This window comes from Notamacropus eugenii, chromosome 3, assembly GCF_028372415.1.
Source record: "Notamacropus eugenii isolate mMacEug1 chromosome 3, mMacEug1.pri_v2, whole genome shotgun sequence".
NCBI classification, from domain to species: domain Eukaryota; kingdom Metazoa; phylum Chordata; class Mammalia; order Diprotodontia; family Macropodidae; genus Notamacropus; species Notamacropus eugenii.
In genome coordinates, this window is record NC_092874.1 from 119,065,745 (window position 1) to 119,083,457 (window position 17,713).

The window sequence follows — 17,713 nt, forward strand, 5'->3', positions numbered from 1 at the left end:
ATTCTATTAAATCACTCATGATTTCTTACTCATATTTACCTTTTCATGTTTCTTGAGTCTCTTTAAAAATTATCTTTCCTTCATCTATTTTCCAAGTCGATTATTTTTCCTATGAGAAATTTCACATTTTCTTTTCTTTTTTTTAGTCTTTTTACTTTGTTATATTGTTTCCTGATCTCTCATGGATTCATTAGCTTCCCCCTTGACTAGTTTTGATTTTTAAGGAATTACTTGTTTATGCCTCTTTTGAGAAGCTATTAATTCTTTTTTCACAATTTTCTTGCATAGCTTTCACTGCTTTCTCATTTTTGCTCTAGTGCTCTTATGTGTGTTTTAAAATCTTTTGGGTTTTTTGCCCTTTTGGAGGGAGACATGGGAGGAGTTCTCTTTCTTTAGTTGTTCTATGAATTCTTATTAGGCGTCTGTCCAAATTGCATTTTTTCTTTCAGGCTTTGCTTGCAAATGTTTTCAAGTAATTTTCTTCTTCTAGATTTGTGTCTTAAGTTTCCCTGTCACCTTAAGAGCTTTTGTCAGGTTCTTTTTTGTTCTCGATTTTGGGAGAGCTCAGCAGAAATGCTCACTTCACTCTTCCATCTTGGGTCAGTCTCCATTGAGAAATTTTTCAATCTACCCAAGCCACTCAGATCCACAAAATCAAATATTTCAATTAGGTTTTCTACTATCGCTTGAAAATTGTAAATGTTCATTTTAATCTTAACTTTTTTTTTCAGAAAATTTGTTCCATCAAACAAGTTATTTAGATTCAATTATTAAACAATATTAATTTGTTTACTAAGTATCTAAGAAATCCAAAGCTGTCAATCACTTTGGCCTTATACTGACAACTTTCTTTCAGACTTTTAAAAAAATATTCTCTGAATATAGAGCTTTAAAGTTAACAAATATGAGTTCCTTCTCTTCTAAAAATTATTCCTTTTCAACATTTAAAAAAATTTTGAGTTCTAAATCCTCCCTCCCTCCCACCTCTCCCCCATTCACAGAGAAGGCAAGCAATATATCAATTATACATGTGAAATCATGCAAAACATCTCTATATTAGTATCTTCTTTCTCCCCCCCACACAAGAAAAATGAGTAAAGTGAAAAATTATTCTTCAGAATGCACTCAGAGTTCATCAGCTCTCTCTTTAGAGATGCATAACACTTTGCATCATGAGTTCGGAACTGTCTTGCATCACTGTATTGATCAGAGTAACTAAATCTTTCACAAGTGATCACTGTTACAATATTGCTGTTAGTATATTCGATGATCTCCTGCTTCTGTTCACTTATTTTGCAAACATCATTTCATATAGCTCTTCCCAGATTTTTCTGAAATCATTACCCTTATCATGTCTTATAATACAGTAGTATTTCTTTACATTCACATAACTACAACTTGTATAGTCATTCCCCAATTGATGGGCATTCCCTCAATTTCAAATTCTTTGCAACCACAAAAATAAATGCCACAAATATTTTGTAAATATAGGTAAAATATAATGAGATTTTAAACGATTTCAGCAACATTGCAACATTGTTTTCTACACAAACCTCAAAAATTATGTGGTCGTATAATTCAGCTCAAAAATCTTAATGGTTCCCAATTACTTTACAAATAAAATTTGAAAAAAATCCCAAAGGTGGTTCTCAAGGCAAAATGCCTTCCACACTCAGAGAAAGAAATATGGAAGTCACTCACAAAATGTAGCAGATCATGTTTGTGTATGTGTATGTGTTTGTGTATCATGTTCTGATTTGTTATACGATTTCTTTCATTTATTTTAGTCTGACTACATAGCATGACTATAGTGAAAATATACTCAATAGGAAAGTATATGTAGAATCTATACAGAATTGTATGCAGTCGCGGGGAGGGAGGGGGGTAGTGGGGGGGGATAAAATCTCAATTGTATGGCAGTGATTGTTAAACATTAAAAAATAAAAATAAAATTTAAAATAAAATAAAATAAAATTTGAACTTCTTCAACTGTCATCCAAGAGTCTCTCTGACCTACCACCCCCACTTTCCAACTTTTATCCCAAACTAAGCTGCTCCAAATGCTCTGCTCTAGCTAAAATAGATCACATGCCATTACATGCCTTCCCAACTCCTAAATGTATACTGTTCTTTATACATCCCCCTTAAACTCCCAAATTGTTTCATTCTGTACAAAGTTCTTCACCTCCCTATCAGGAGGTGGGTAGCATGTTCCATTATTAGTCCTCTGGAATCATGGTTGGTCAATATATTTACAAGAGTTGTAATACCTTCAAAGTTGCTTGTCTTTATCATACTGTCGTATAAATTCTCATACAAATCTTCCCACATTTCTTTGAAACCATTTAATTTAATCACTTCTTACACCACATTCTATCACATTTATATAATATATAACATAACTTGTTCAGCTATTCTCCAATTTATAAGCATCCAATCAGATTTTCATTCTTTACTGCTTCAGAGCTATACATATTTTTGCACATCTTTAGAATCTGCTTTACATAAGCCTAGTCCTTCCTTTCACTTACTCTCTCTTTACCCCCTTTCTTATTTTCCTATTGGGTGGAATATAATTGTGAACCCAAATCTGTGTCTTTTTCTATCTTTGATCAATTCAGATGAGACTGAGATTAAATTGGCAGCTGTGTACCCTTACCTCTCACTTGACTATGCAGATATCTACTTGCAAAGTCTCATCATTTGAGATTCTTTTCCCTTCCCCCCAATGTATTCCTCTTCCCTTCTCTTTCCTTTTTTATCTTAAGATCATCAAGTTTTAACAACCTCTTCCCAGGCCTTTCTAATTAGACTCTTTAGTCCTGATGAAGAATATAATTTGTTTGAATGTCAGCCATTTATCTCTGAGTGAAACAGGGGAATTCTAATCATTCCTGATGAAAAGGCTATGATGTTGCTAAGAGTTTTCATTTTGGGGTTTCACTGGTAGATTCTTCCTAGTTCCACTCTCTACCTTCTAGTTTTAAAAGATATAAGCATGTTCCTTTTAAGATTTTTTGAAGTACAATGTTCAGGCTCTCTTTTGGCCATAGCGTTCAGACAGTCCAATGGTTCTTAAATTTTTTTCCCACTTCAATCTGTTTTCAAGGTTGGTTGCTTTTGTTATAAGATATATTTCTTTCTATTTTTTTAGTCCTTTGTCTCATGGAGTCATTGTTTTGATCCATTCTTATTCTCAGGGAGTTTAATTACTTTTATAATTCTTTCTTCCATGGCTCTCATTTTTTTTCCATTATTTTTCCTCAGGTGATTTTTCATTTATAAAAAAATTTTAAACTTTTTAAAAAAACATCTTGCATCTCTTCTAGGAGTTCTAGCTGAGTTTGTGCCTAAGCTGTGCTGTCCTCTGCAGATTTACTTGTAGATGTTCTGAAGTCACTCTTGTTCTTCTGTGTTTATGTCTTAAGCCACCATAACGCCTCCTTATGGTGGTCTTATTTTCCTGTTTGTGCCTTCTTTCAATCAACTTTTTTACATTAATGTAAGGGTTATGTTCTGTCACACTTCTGGAGAGAAAGACTAAGACAGTTCTGTTGCTGTTTACTTGGGGTATTAAATGCTGTGTTTTTCTAAGATCTCAGTGACAGAGGGTATAGGGACCTACAAGCTTTTGGTGTTCCCAAAGGGATCTGATCTAGGGAAATATCTGATTACTGCCCCCTTGTCTGAGTTCTGCAAGTTTCTGACCTGAGTTTGGATCTATTATCTGAGAGTACTCAATATAGGAATCAATAATAGTTCATACATTGCACATAAAGTAAAACTGACAAGCAAAAACTTCTAAAGAGAAACAATTATAACATTTTTATCACTCTACCACACCTGATGATCAAACACCAATTTGGGTCCTCCATCAGCAGCAGTGTCCTCACTTAGCAACATCCATGTGTTTGTGTCAATGTCATAGCGGTAGAAGTCACTTTTCAGAGATTTGCTGTTTCTCACAGAAGAATCCAAGTATCGTCCCAGTGTGTAGATCTGTCTTCGCTGAATGTCAATACACATTTTATGACAAGATCTGGCACTAGGTCCATTCTGTTTGGTGAGGAAAATAAAAGCATAGAATGGTGATTAGAAACAAAAAGAAATAAATATCAGAACCTAAAATAATATTGCTATTTTTCTTCTCATTTCTTAGAAATATATTTATTAAGAAATTCAGAAACACTTATTAAACAAGCAATGCTGCTCTGATATCATTATGCCAGGAAATATAACAAAAAGATGACATTACATTTGTAATCTGGCTAAGAAGAAAAGGTTCCTCAGAATTTCTACAGTACACAGAAGTCTCACAGCTCTTAGGTAGTTAGACTTTTGGGATATTCTGTGCTCACATGGTACTTTTCATGTACTAACTTATACTGAAGTTATCTGTACATATGTAACTATTTCCTCAGGTGGTTAGGTGGTGAAATGGATAGAGTGTCAGGCCTGGAATTAGGAAGACTCATCTTCCTGAGTTCAAATCTGGCCTCAGACACCTACAAGTTTTATGATTCTGAGCAAGTCACTTAGCCCTGTTTGTCTCAATTTCCTCATCTGTAAAATGAGCTGGAGAAGAAAATGGCAAACTACTCCAGTATTTTTGCCAAAAAAATTCCAAATGAGGTCACAAAGAGTTGAACGTGACTGAAAAAAAAATGACTGAAAGTCACTTTCACAATTTGATAGGAAATGCCTCGAGGGCAAGGAAAACATGACCTACTCTATTTTGTTTCAATAGTTTCCTACCTCCTAATTTGCAAAAGTAAAATGCTCAATAAATATTTGTTGAATACATAAATATGAACCAACTAGAAATAGCACAAGAGTATACTAATACAGCACAATTATAGAGAACATAAATGCTATGGGAATTCATATAAAGGAAAACATCATTTTAGACAAGACAGTGCCTGGAAAGTGAATTGTGAAAGCAGCATAGAATCTGATGATGGAAACAAAAAAGAAAGAATATTCTACATTAGGGACAGGAATAAAAGTAATAGTATGTATGACATAAACAAGCCTGGGAAAAAAGAAGAAGGAATGAGGAGCCTATTCTTACTGGTGTGAAAAGTTTGTATTGGGGTAGGAGAGAAATTAAAGTAGGAGAAGTGGATGAAAGACTCTGAATGCCTGCTAAGGAATATGGAAATGGTTTTGGAGGCAAAACAAAGACATTGTAGGTTCTTTACCAAGGGGTTATATGGCCCACTCATTCTTTAGGATTAGATTAGTTTCCAATGAATTTTTAAGCTATGTTTCAAAAGCTCTTTATTAAATGTAATCTTTATTTCATAATCATCCAAAATGGGTGTCTATGTGGCACCTTTATAAAATCTGGCCATGAATGAGGGCATAAAAACCTCAAAGCATAATCAGGGTTTCTATGCCCTTACTCATAGCCAAATTTTGTAAAGTTGTCTTCAAGAGATGAGAAATAGAGATATCCCTTTCTATGCTCCTTCAATATTCTCCAGAGGTCTCTCATGTCTAACTTTTCGAAAATTCTTTCATCTCTTTTACTTTTTTTGTTAATTTTATGGTTAAGTATTTTTACATCTGAGAGGAGTAAATTAAGGTTTCTCACTAGTACAGTTTTCCTGTCTATTTCCCTCTGTAACTTATAAACTTTTCCTTCAATAATCTGGATACTATGCCACTTAGTCTGTGTATACACACACACACATATATGTATATATAATATCTATACATATAGATAGATATATATCTATATACATACGTATATACACATATATGTATGTATGTTCAGTAATTTTTTTTCACGTAGGGATTAGTTTTTACTTGTTTATTTCAAGTTTTTTTTTAAAAATTATGTTTCAGATTCTCTCCTCTGTCCCACCCCTTCCCCACAATGAGAAAGCAAACAATATATCAATTATACATGTGAAATCAAGCAAAACATATCATTAAAAAAGGTCAAAAAATTAAAGAAGGTAACAAAATCATACTTCAATTTGCACTCAGTGTTCACCAGTTCTCCTGCTGGGAGTTAAGAGCATTTTTTCATAGTAAGTCCTTTGGAATTGTCTTGGATCACTGTATTGATCAGATTAGTCAAGTCTTTCACAACTGATCATCATAAACAGTGTTGCTACTGTGCATAATGGTCTTCCAGTTCTTGTCATTTCACTTTGCATCAGTTCATATAGGTCTTGCCACATTTTTCTAAAACCATCTATCATCATTTTACATAGCACACTAGTATTCCATCACAATAATATGCCACAACTTATTCAGCCACTGCCCAACTGGTGAGCATTCCCTCAATTTCTCATTCTTTCCTGCTACAAAAAGAGCTACTATAAATATTTTTGTAAATAGAGGTTCTTTTCCTTTTATCTCTATGGGGTACAGCTGTCATAGTGGTATTGCTGGATCAAAGCGTATGCACAGTCTTACAGCCCTTTGGGCATGGTTCCAGATTATACTCCAGAATGGCTGGACAAATCACTCTACCATGAGTCCTCATGCCCTCCAGCATTTGTTATTTCTGATAGGTTTAAGGTGACACATTACAGTTATTTTAATTTGCCTTTTTCTAATGAATAATGATTTCAGAGCATTTTTCATATGACTACAAATAGCTTTGAGATCTTCTGAAAACTACCTGTTCATTTCCCTTGACCATTTATTAACTGGGTAACGGCCTTTATTTTTATAAATCTGACTCCGTTCTCTACTTATTTGAGAAATGAGGCCGTTACCAGAGAAACTTTCTGTAAAAAGTTTTAATATTACTTCATTGTCTTTGGTACTTTTTAACAAAATGTATTCTCCCTATCTCTTAATTAGGTCTATTTTTTTTTCTCGGTCTGAGATCATGATTGCTACCCCTACTTTTTTTGTTTGTTTGTTTTTGCTTTAGCTGAAGCACACTAGAGTTTTAGGGTTCCAGCCCTTTATTTTAACTTTATGTTTATTTTTCTCTTTCAAATATGTCTGCTGACCACAACATACTGTTGGGTTCTGGGTTCTAATCCATTCTTCTATCCACTTCCATTTTATGAGTTAGCTCATCCCATTCACATTCATAGCTATAATTATTGTCAATTTCCCTCTATCCTATCTTCTTCTGTATCCTTCTTTTTATCCTGTCCCTTCTCAAAAGTCTGTTTTGTTTCTGACCACTGCCTCTCTTAATCCACTCTCCCCTTTTATCATCTGTTCCTAGATCTCTTTTGTCCTTCCCCTCCTGTTTCTTTATTAGGTATACGAGAGAGAGAGAGAGAGAGAGAGAGAGAGAGAGAGAGAGAGAGAGAGAGAGAGAGAGAGAGAGAAAGAGAGAGAGAGAGAGAGAGAGAGAGAGAGAGAGAGTATTCTCCCCTCTTTGAACTAATCCTGATGAGAATGAGATTCAAGTATTGCCTGCAACCTCATCCTTGCCCTGCTCCCCCCCATTTTGCCCTCCTACATTCAAGACTGTCTGTGGCACCTTTTCAGCAAAATGTAGTTTCCCTGACCATCTTTTAATTACGTCTCTTTTTCGTTTGCTTTTTCTGAGATCATGATTGCTACCAGCTGAAGCATAATAGATTCTGATCCAGACCTTTATTTTAACTCTGTATGCATCTGTTTCAAGCATGTCTCTTGCAAACAATATATTGTTAAATTCTGTTTTTTATCTACTATCCTCTTCCATTTTATGGGTGAATTCATCACATTCACACTTAATAGTTAGGATTGCTAACTGTTTTCCTCCATCTTTTTCTCTCCTATTTATCATTTGTGGGGGGTTTTTGTCCTCTTCCCTTCCAAAAAGTTAGTTTTACTTCTGACCACTGCCTCCCTTATTCTAACCCCTTCTCTTCCTACAGCCCTCCCTGTTTCTCTTAAGGCTTTTCCATTTTCTGTTGGAGAAGATGAATTTCTACACCTGTGTGGGTATATATATTCTGTCCTCCTTGAACCAGTATGGATCACCATGATATTCAACTGTTGCCCACTATCCCCTCATATCCTCTTTTATTCATTTAATACTTTATTTTTCCCGTAATTGCATGTAAAAAAAATGTTAACATGTTTTGAAAAATTCTTGAGTTCCAAATTCTCTCCCACCCTTTTCTCCCCTCTCATTGAGAAAGGCAAGCAATTTGATGCAGGTTATATTTGGCTTAAATTCTGTCTTTCATGTCCTGCTGCTGTCACAATTCAATCCGGGAGGCTTCTAAGGTTTTGGTACTTTCAATGTGGTATGATCCAGGTAGAAATCTTATTGCCTTCCTTCTCTGTACTTTTGTCCCTTCACCCTGCTCTCTTAAGAACACAAGGGTTCCTCCTCCACTATGGAACTATGACCCAAAACTGATGAAATGGCTCCTGATCCTGTAACCACTGCTAGTACAGGGATTCCCTGGGATCTCTTTCTGATTGAATATGGAAGTCCCCCTACTTCTCTAGAGCATTGCCAATGCTGTCGCCACTACAGTCTAATGTTACCATCACCACTGGTGCTGCTTCTGATATTCTACACTCTTGGTCAGTCCTTATCTTAGTGTCTGTAGACCTCTTTCTGTCTTTTATACCTGGGGTATAAAAATACCGCACTCTGACTTTTAACTGGTTTTCCTGCTCAAAACTGAGCTTTCTATGGTTGTTTTATAAAAGAGGTTTGAGGTAAGGTTTAGAAGCTGAAACCTTTCATTCCTTCATTTTGATTCTGCCCAAGACCCTTCCTTATAGCATCAAGATTTTTTTTTTTCTAATGATGTTGTATGGTTGCAAGTCATAGAATACTATAGTGTCTGAAGAACTCAAACTGATGATCATCTAAAGGGTAATGGAGGTAACGTGGTAGATGTGAATAGGCTATAATGTATTACATGCAAAAAACTGCCAAAAGTGGCATAAAATAACAGATAATTGGAAGAGAGAAAGGGCTGGTTATAGAGCTAGAGTATGAGATACCTGATGGATAGCCTGTGTATTCTAATGATATCTATCTCAATGTTAAAAGAACTTGAGGAAAGTTTCCAGGAAGTTGAGTGGACCTCCCTGTTACAGATATTTAGGAAGATGAGAGTCACACAGAACAGGATATATGGATGGGTTACAATTTGTCCTACTAGAGTTTCTAAATCAATAAAATCATGGATTTATTGGAGTACTTGGAACATTATTCTAACCTATATAGATTCAAAGTTTCCAGCACATCTTTCATTATTACTCAGGTATTTTGAGAGTTCTAAAACCTAGAGGCCATTTTTGCATTTTACTTCTTACAGCTGGATATTTGTCCCAAAATTATAATATTACTATTATTAACTAAGTGCAATGATATACTAAGAGATTAAAAAAATAAACTCAATGTTTCTGTAGTTGTTAGTAAGGAATAGCTAATCTAAAAATAATGAAAAACATTTTTTAAAGCAAGCACTGAAATTTACATTTCTTGGAATTCATTTATCCATATGGCTCAGTAAACAGTAATGATTCACTAGCTCTAACATACAGAAGCAATGTTTCAATGTGTTCTGTCCTCCAAGGAAGACAAGAGACTTGGTTGGTTTTTTTTTTTTTTAAATGAAAGATTTGAACAAGATGATCTCTTTTGACTTGCAAATTCTATGTTACTGTGAATATGTTTTCAACTCTCAAGACATTTTAAGGGAAGTTGGTAGAGCATGAGCTACTGATTAAGAAGCATAGTTCAATTTGGGAACAATAGTTAAGTGATGGTGGAAAATCCTGGGACAACAGCAAACCAACTGTGTATAAAAACCAGTGGGCTGTCAGGATCCCTGCACATGCAAGTCAATGTGTTTTTTGAATTATGTAAAGTCAAAGTAGGGAAAGTACTGAACTTTAAGAGTTCAGTCATCACTCTTTTCTTTAATCTTTTAAAGAAAAAATTTCTATCCGCTAGACAGCTACCACAAATCAATACAAGTTCACAGAAGGGTAGATTAAAAGGTTAAGAACAGCTTTCTTTGGCCAAACATACTTCTTAAAAATTACATACTTCCTCCCAATTTTGTTTTTCCTCCCTCAAAAAAACCAAACCACCTCACATCTTTAATTATCCTGATTTCTTATTAAAGTAATTTTAAGTTTAATAAGGTACCTGACCTAAAGGATAATGCCAATGCTTTGGGGTTTGTTTGTTTGTTTGTTTTTTATTCCTATCAACCATTTAAAGAATACATTTAATTTAGGATATATAATCTACTTGTAATGACACAAATCAACTTTAGCAGTCATAAATATAAAATTCTTAACCAAGTTACTTTATTACATGGCTTTTCGGAAGTGAAGTAAGTCAGATGCTTTTATCAGATGCTTACGTAAGCTGATTTGGTAATACATCTAAATAAAAACCAAAGAACACATAAGGAGTTTTCAGAATTCCAAACTTGGGGACAGGCAGTCTTGAGATGTCTTCTGAAAGAGTACAACAAAAGCTAAGCTACTTAGAAAATACCCTTCTAGAACCCTCAGAGTACAAACCAGATATTAGCCCCAAAGTAACTACCCAGGTCAAAACAACACTTATGAAAACATCATCAACTTTTCTCCTAATGGCTAAATCCAAGAGTTTGGTTTTTTTTTAAAATCAGTCTTAATTTGCCTCAGTACTTAACAACAATCATTGATAACTTGGGTTTCCTCCTTATAGAACTCCTTTTCTACTTTGAGGCCTGGTTCACTTGCTCAGAAAGGAGGAAAGGAAGGAGAGAAGAGAGAAGATGATGATTCATCATTAGCTCTCTGAAATTATGAAAGACTATCATATTAATCAGTTTTTAAGTATTGCAAAGTCTGATTTTATGATGTTATTGTATCTGGTTCTACTCACTTAAATGACTTTAAAGTCTTCCCAGATGTCTCTGAAACCATCTTTTTCAGCTTTTTTGTGGCATAATAATATTTCATTTTATTCATTAGTCATAATTTGTTTGACCATTCACCAATTGATCATTCCCACAAACTAGTTCAGGTAACCATTATCTCTTATCAAATAGTCATAACTGTCTTTCCATTATTATAGTCTAGAATTTTAAGTAACACAGACCCAGCCACACTCACCTCTAAGCTAAATAACATAGTTTATTAATAGTATATAATCAAATGGTGGGACATTTGCACTAAAAAGGGTAACAGTACATCCACATTACAGCCACCCTCGATTAGAGAGTTGATCTGATTCGGAGAAATATATCCCCATATGTAACTACATACTAAAACAATAGATTCCATTTAGACAGGAGACTGATGCAGGGAACAATACATTCTGTTTCATACTAAGATACACAGGCAACATATGCTTTACAAATGCAACATTTTAAGTTAAGTAGACCTTTGAATACATCAGTCATGAGTAGGTCAGTTTAAGATAAATATAGCAACTGGTAGTGTTCCTTTGGTAGCAAAACTGCAACTCATACTTACCTCCATTCTATCTGTTTGTGAATATTTGTGTTCCTCCCTTCAGGAAAAGAGCCCTAATATAACTCACTAATAACATTAGCCTTCTAAGGGGCTGCCCCACTGTAAGTGTGTCTATATTCCATTTCCTGGCTTCCACTTTCACATTCCAATTCATGTCAGCCATATCCTTCCTAGGATCCTTCCAATGAACCCCATGAAACTTACTCTATTCTTTATTTTTTTTTAAAGAAACTACTTACTTTTCCTATTAGACCTACTTTGGTAAGGCTGCTTTCATTTCTTTATAAATACACAGAAATCTAGCTCTCCTTCATCCCTAGCAACCCTCTCTAGTATCTGACAGATGGATTTCTCTCATGCTCCAGTGAAGGACAGGGGCAGAAGAAATGAAATAAACTTTTATAATCTGTTGGGGATGGGGGAAGGGAGGGAAGAGGAATATGTAACAGTCAGTTCAGGGATTATAGTCACAAGGCTCCAGTTTAGCCTGGAACACAAAATACCATGCAAAAATAACAAGAAATAAGCAAGAACTTCCCCTCTCTATGTCCTTACCTCACTGTTTCTTTCTTTTTAATGGGCAGTAAGGAAAAAATACTCATAACAAAATCTGATGAGATTAAGTTTTTTAAGAATCTGACAAGAATTCGACAAGAATTAAATGTTTTACATAAATATCAGTTCCTTTTCATGTAAATATGTGGAAAATTATCTCATGCAGTACTAAAAATATCTGAGGCAAACCTTTCTAAAATAAAATAACTGTGGTGTACTAGAATCATAATAGCAGCTGGCATTTACACAGTGCTTTGCAAACTTTTAAACTCTTAAAATGCAATAAATTGTCTCATTTGATTCTCATAACTATGTTCTGAGTAAAGTATAACAAGTATTTTTATGCTATTTTACAGACAAGGAAACAGAATCAGAAAGGTACAACAACCTGCTCAACTAGTACATATTCACAGGTGGTAAAACTCTTTTCTCCTAATTCCAAATCCACCTGCATGCATGCATGTGCATACATACATATACATATATACATATACACACACACGCACAAAGATACATTCCATGTAAAGAAATAAATGAAATAACGCTAACCTGAAAAGAGCTCCCATTCTATTAAAGGAGAAAACAAATAAGTATATGCAAATATATATATGTATGTAGGTAGGTAGGTAGGTAAATGGGCTGCCTCTCTGGAAAAAAAAACTCTAGCCTAAGAGTCAAGATAACTCATTTTCAATCCTGCTTCTGTGATTTCTCATTAGCTATGTGATGTTGGCCAAATTACTTAACATCTCTGTTTAAAAGTTGCCTTGGGGGCAGAGTCCAGATGGCAAAGTAGAAAGACACACACGCCATAGCTCTCCCCCACAGCCCATAAAATAACTGTAAAGAATGACTCAACAAATTCTAGAGCAGCAGAAGCCACAGAACAACGGAGTGGAGGGGATTTCCAGCCCAGGGTGACCTGGAAGGCCAACGGGAAAAGTCGGTTACACAGGACACGGAGCAGAGCACAGCCCAGCCGTGGCCATGCAGCACCGGGAAGAGGAGGACCAAAGCAGGCTTCGGGGGTGGAATTCCCAGCAGCAGCGAGGTTCACAGATCCCTAAACCCACAGGCACCAAAGGCAGCTTCAAGGGTCAGTGAGAGGGCTTTTTCACCTCAGGGACAGACAAAGGATCAGGGTCCCGCGCTAGCCCTGGCCCCAGGCTACAGGCAGCAGCAAGGTTCCATGGCTGGAGCCTCAGCTTAAAGGCCCTGGAGAAATTGAGCAGCTGATCTGAATCTCAGCCACCAGTCAGGGCAGGGAGTAAACTCCTCTCCCTTACTTTTGCCACCTTGTGGGAACTGAGATCTTACAGGTCCCCAGAGTATACCCAACTCTTGACAAAGGACCCAAAAGTCAAGTAACTGGTTGGGAAAATGCTCAAAAAAGGGAAAAAAAACGAGACTACAGAAGGTTACTTTCCTGGTGAACAGGCATTTTCTCCCATTTTTTCAGATGAGGAAGAACAATGTCTACCATCAGGGGAAGACATAAAAGTCAAGGCTTCTGTATCCAAAACTTTCAAAATAAATATGCATCCAAAACCTACAAAATAAATATGCAATAAATATCCCAGGCCACAGAAGAGCTCAAAAAGGATTTTGAAAATCAAGTAAGAGAGGTGGAGGAAAAATTGGGAAAAGAAATGCGAGCAATGCAAGAAAATCATGAAAAATGAGTTAACAGCTTACTAAAGAACTCCCAAAAAAATGCTGAAGAAAATAACACCTTCAAAAATAGGCTAACTCAATTGGCAAAAGGGGTCCAAAAAGCCAATGAGGAGAAGAATGCTTTAAAAAGCAGAATTAGCCAAAGAAGGTTCAAAAGCTCACTGAAGAAAATAGTTCTTTCAAAATTAGAATGGAACAGATGGAGGCTAATGACTTTATGAGAAACTAAGAAATTACAAAACTAAATCAAAAGAATGAAAAAATAGAAGATAATGTGAAATATCTCATTGGAAAAACAACTGACCTGGAAAATAGAACCAGGAGAGACAATTTAAAAATTATGGGACTACCTAAAAGCCATGATCAAAAAAAGAGCCTAGACATCACCTTTCATGAAATTATCAAGGAAAACTGCCTTGATATTCCAGAACAAGTGGGCAAAATAAATATTGAAAGAATCCACTGATCACCTCCTGAAAGAGATTCAAAAAGAGAAACTCTTAGGAATATTGCAGCCAAATTCCAGAGTTCCTAGGTCAAGGAGGAAATATTGCAAGCAGCTAGAAAGAAACAATTCAAGTATTGTGGAAATATAATCAGGATAACACAAGATCTAGCAGCTTCTACATTAAGGGACTGAAGGGATTGGAAGATGATATTCCAGAAGTCAAAGGAACTAGGACTAAAACCAAGAATCACCTACCCAGCAAAACTGAATATAATACTTCAGGGGGAAAAATGGCCATTCAATGAAATAGAGGACTGTCAAGAATTCTTGATGAAAAGACCAGAGCTGAAAAGAAAGTTTGACTTTCAAACATAAGAATCAAGAGAAGCATGAAAAGGTAAACAGGAAAGAGAAATCACAAGGGTCTTACTAAAGTTTCAACTGTTTACATTTCTACATGGAAAGATAATATTTGTAAGTCTTGAACTTTTCTCAGTATTTCGGTAGTTGGAGGGATCACACACACACACACACACAGCACAGGGTGAGTTGAATAGGAAGGGATCATATCTAAAATAATAAAATTAAGGCGTGAGAGAGGAATATATTGGGAGGAGAAAGGGAAAAATGGAATGGGGCAAATTATCTCATAGAAGAGGCAAGAAAAAGCTTTTCCAATGGAAGGGAAAAAGCAAAGTTTACTCTCATCACATTTGGCTCAAGGAAGGAATAACATGCCCACTAAATTTGGTATGAAAATCTATCTTACGCTACAAGAAAGTAGGGGAGAAGGGGATAAGCGGGGGGGGGGGGGGGGAATGGAAGGGAGGGCAAATAGGAGGAGGGAGCAATCAGAAGTAAACACTCTTCGGGAGGGACAAGGTCAAAAGAGAGAAGAAATGGGGGGCTGCATAGGATGGAGGGAAATACAGTTAGTCTTTCATAACATGACTATTATGGAAGTCATTTGCAAAACTATACATATATAGCCTATATTGAATTGCTTGCCTTCTCAGTGGGGAGGTGGTGTGGGGAGGGAGGAAGGAAGAGAAGTTGGAACTCAAAGATTTAGGAACAAATGATGAGAACTGATTTTGCATACAAAGGGAAATAAGAAATACAGGTAACGGGGTACAGAAATTTATCTTGCCCTACAGGACAAGAGAGAAGATGGGGATAAGGGAAGGGAGGGGTGTTAGAAGGGAGGGCACACTGGTGGAAGGGGCAATCAGAATGGAACGCATTTTGGGGTGGGGGAAGGGCAGAAGATGGGGAGAAAATCTGGAACTCAAAATTTTGTGGAAATGAATGTTGAAAACTTAAATAAATTTAATAAAAAAAAATAAAAGTTGCATCTTTAAAATGAGGAAACTAGATTACATGATCTCCAAGAAGACTTTAAAAAGTATTATGCTTCAATTTACACTATATTAACAATATTGTAAAAAATGAACAATTATGAAAGACCTAAGAACTCTGATCAATGCAGTGATCTACTATGATTCCAGGGTACCAATGTTAAAGAATGATAGTCATCTCTTGATGGAGAGGTAACAGATCAAATATGCAGAATGGGATACATTTCTGGACATAGCCAATGTGGGAATTTGCTTTGTTTGATTACACCTATTTTTTAAAGAAGAATTTTCTTTTTTTTTTCCAAGGGAGGTAAGGAGAAAAAAAAGCTTGACAATTGAGAAAAGGTAATTTTCAAAACCTTTGCTCTTTCTCCTATCCTCCCCTTTTGGTAGGAGGGAGAGGGATATAGACTTAAGGTTTAATCAGGTAGAAAAATTCCCAAGAGGAAACTTCCTATTGCCAGGAGTGGGGAACCTGTGACCTTGAGGCTACTCCTGTGATCTATACCAACAGAGGTAATTCAGGCTGGTAACTCTTTTATAATTTATGGTCTTAGTGTTTTTCCTGGGACACTGAGACTTTAACTGATTTGTAAAGTCACAACGTGCTTCTGAGGCAGAACTTACAGGTCCCTAGAGATATCCCGGAGAACAATTACACAAAACCTCCAAAGCCTGGGGTAGTATACTCTCCACTCGACAAAGGGCTCAAAAGTCAAGTAATTGGCCAGGAAAAAGCTCAAAAAGGGAAAAAATAAGACTATAAAAGGTTACTCTCTTGGTGAAAAGGTATTTTTCTTCCATCCTTTCAGATGAGGAAGATTAAAGCATACAACCAGAGGAAGACCAAAGCATATACGATGAGGAAGATAGCAATGTCAAGGCTCCTACATTCAAGGTCTCACCCAAAAAAATATAAAACAGTCTCACGCTATGGAAGAGTTCAAAAAGCATTCTGACAATCAAGTAAGAGAGGTGGAGGAAAAACTGGGAAATGAAATGAGAGTGATGCAAGAAAATCAAGAAAAATGAGTCAACAACTTGCTAAAGGACACCCAAAAAATGCTGAAGAAAATAACAACTTAAAAAATAAATGGCTTTTAAAAAATGGCAAAATAGGTCCAAAAAGCCAATAAGGAAAAGAATGCCTTAAAGAGCAGAATGGGTCAAATGGAAAAGGAGATCCAAAAGCTCACTAAAGAAACTAATTCTTTAAAAATCAGAATGGAATCCCATTTAAAGCTAGGGTAGACACTATAAAATACTTGGGAGTTTACCTGACAAAACAAACCCAGGGACTATATGAACACAATTACAAGACACATTTTGCACAAATAAAGTCAGATTTAAGTGGAAAAACATCAGTTGCTCATGGGTAGGCTGAGCTAATATAATAAAAATGACAATTCTACCTAAATTAATTTACTTATTTAGTGCTATACCAATTAAACTATCAGATAATTATTTTCCAGAGCTGGATAAAATAATATCAAAATTCATCTGGAAGAACAAAAGGTCCAGAATATCAAAGGGACAAATGAAAAGAAATGCTAGGGAAGGTGGTCTAGTGCTACCAGATCTCAAATTGTACTATAAAGCAGCAATTATCAAAACTACTTGGTACTGGCTAAGAAACAGAAGGGTAGACAAGTGGAACAGACTTGGCACTCAAGACACAGTAGGCAAGGAATATAGTAATCTCCTGTTTGATAAACCCAAGGACCCCAGCTTCTGGGATAAGAACTCACTGTTCGACAAAAATAGCTGGGAAACCTAGATAACAGTGTAGCAGAAACTAGGCACAGACCCATGCCTGACACTGTACACAAGAATAAAGTCCAAATGGGTACACAATCTAGGTATAAAGACTGATACCATGGACAAACTGGAGGAGCAAGGAATAGTGTATTTATCAGATTTATGGAGAAGGGAAGAATTTTTTACTGTACAAGAGATAGAAAGCATTATGAAATGCAAGATAGATAATTCTGGTTACATTAAACTGAAAAGTTTTTGAACCAAACCCAATGCAACCAAAATTCAGAGGGATGTAGTAAACTTGGAAAGAATTTTTACAGCTAATCTCAGAAATAAAGGCCTCATTTCTAGAATATATAGAGAACTGAGTCAAATGTACAACTATACAAGTCATTTCCCAATGGTCAAAGGATATGAACAGGCAATTTTCAGAGGAAGAAATTAAAGATATCTACAATCATATGAAAAAATGCTCTAACTCACTTTTGATTAGAGAGATGCAAAT

The 17,713-nt window shown here is 35.8% G+C and overlaps 1 protein-coding gene across 2 annotated transcripts in view; it reads right to left on the reverse strand.

Annotated features, from left to right (window-relative positions):
- Window positions 1–17,713, reverse strand: part of MKLN1 (muskelin 1) — a 244,633-nt gene that overhangs the window by 68,502 nt on the left and 158,418 nt on the right. For both annotated transcript variants that reach the window (XM_072650124.1, XM_072650123.1), the window contains exon 10: window positions 3,844–4,056. In XM_072650124.1, coding sequence (XP_072506225.1) covers window positions 3,844–4,056 — 213 coding nt within the window. The remainder of the gene's footprint in view (window positions 1–3,843; window positions 4,057–17,713) is intronic.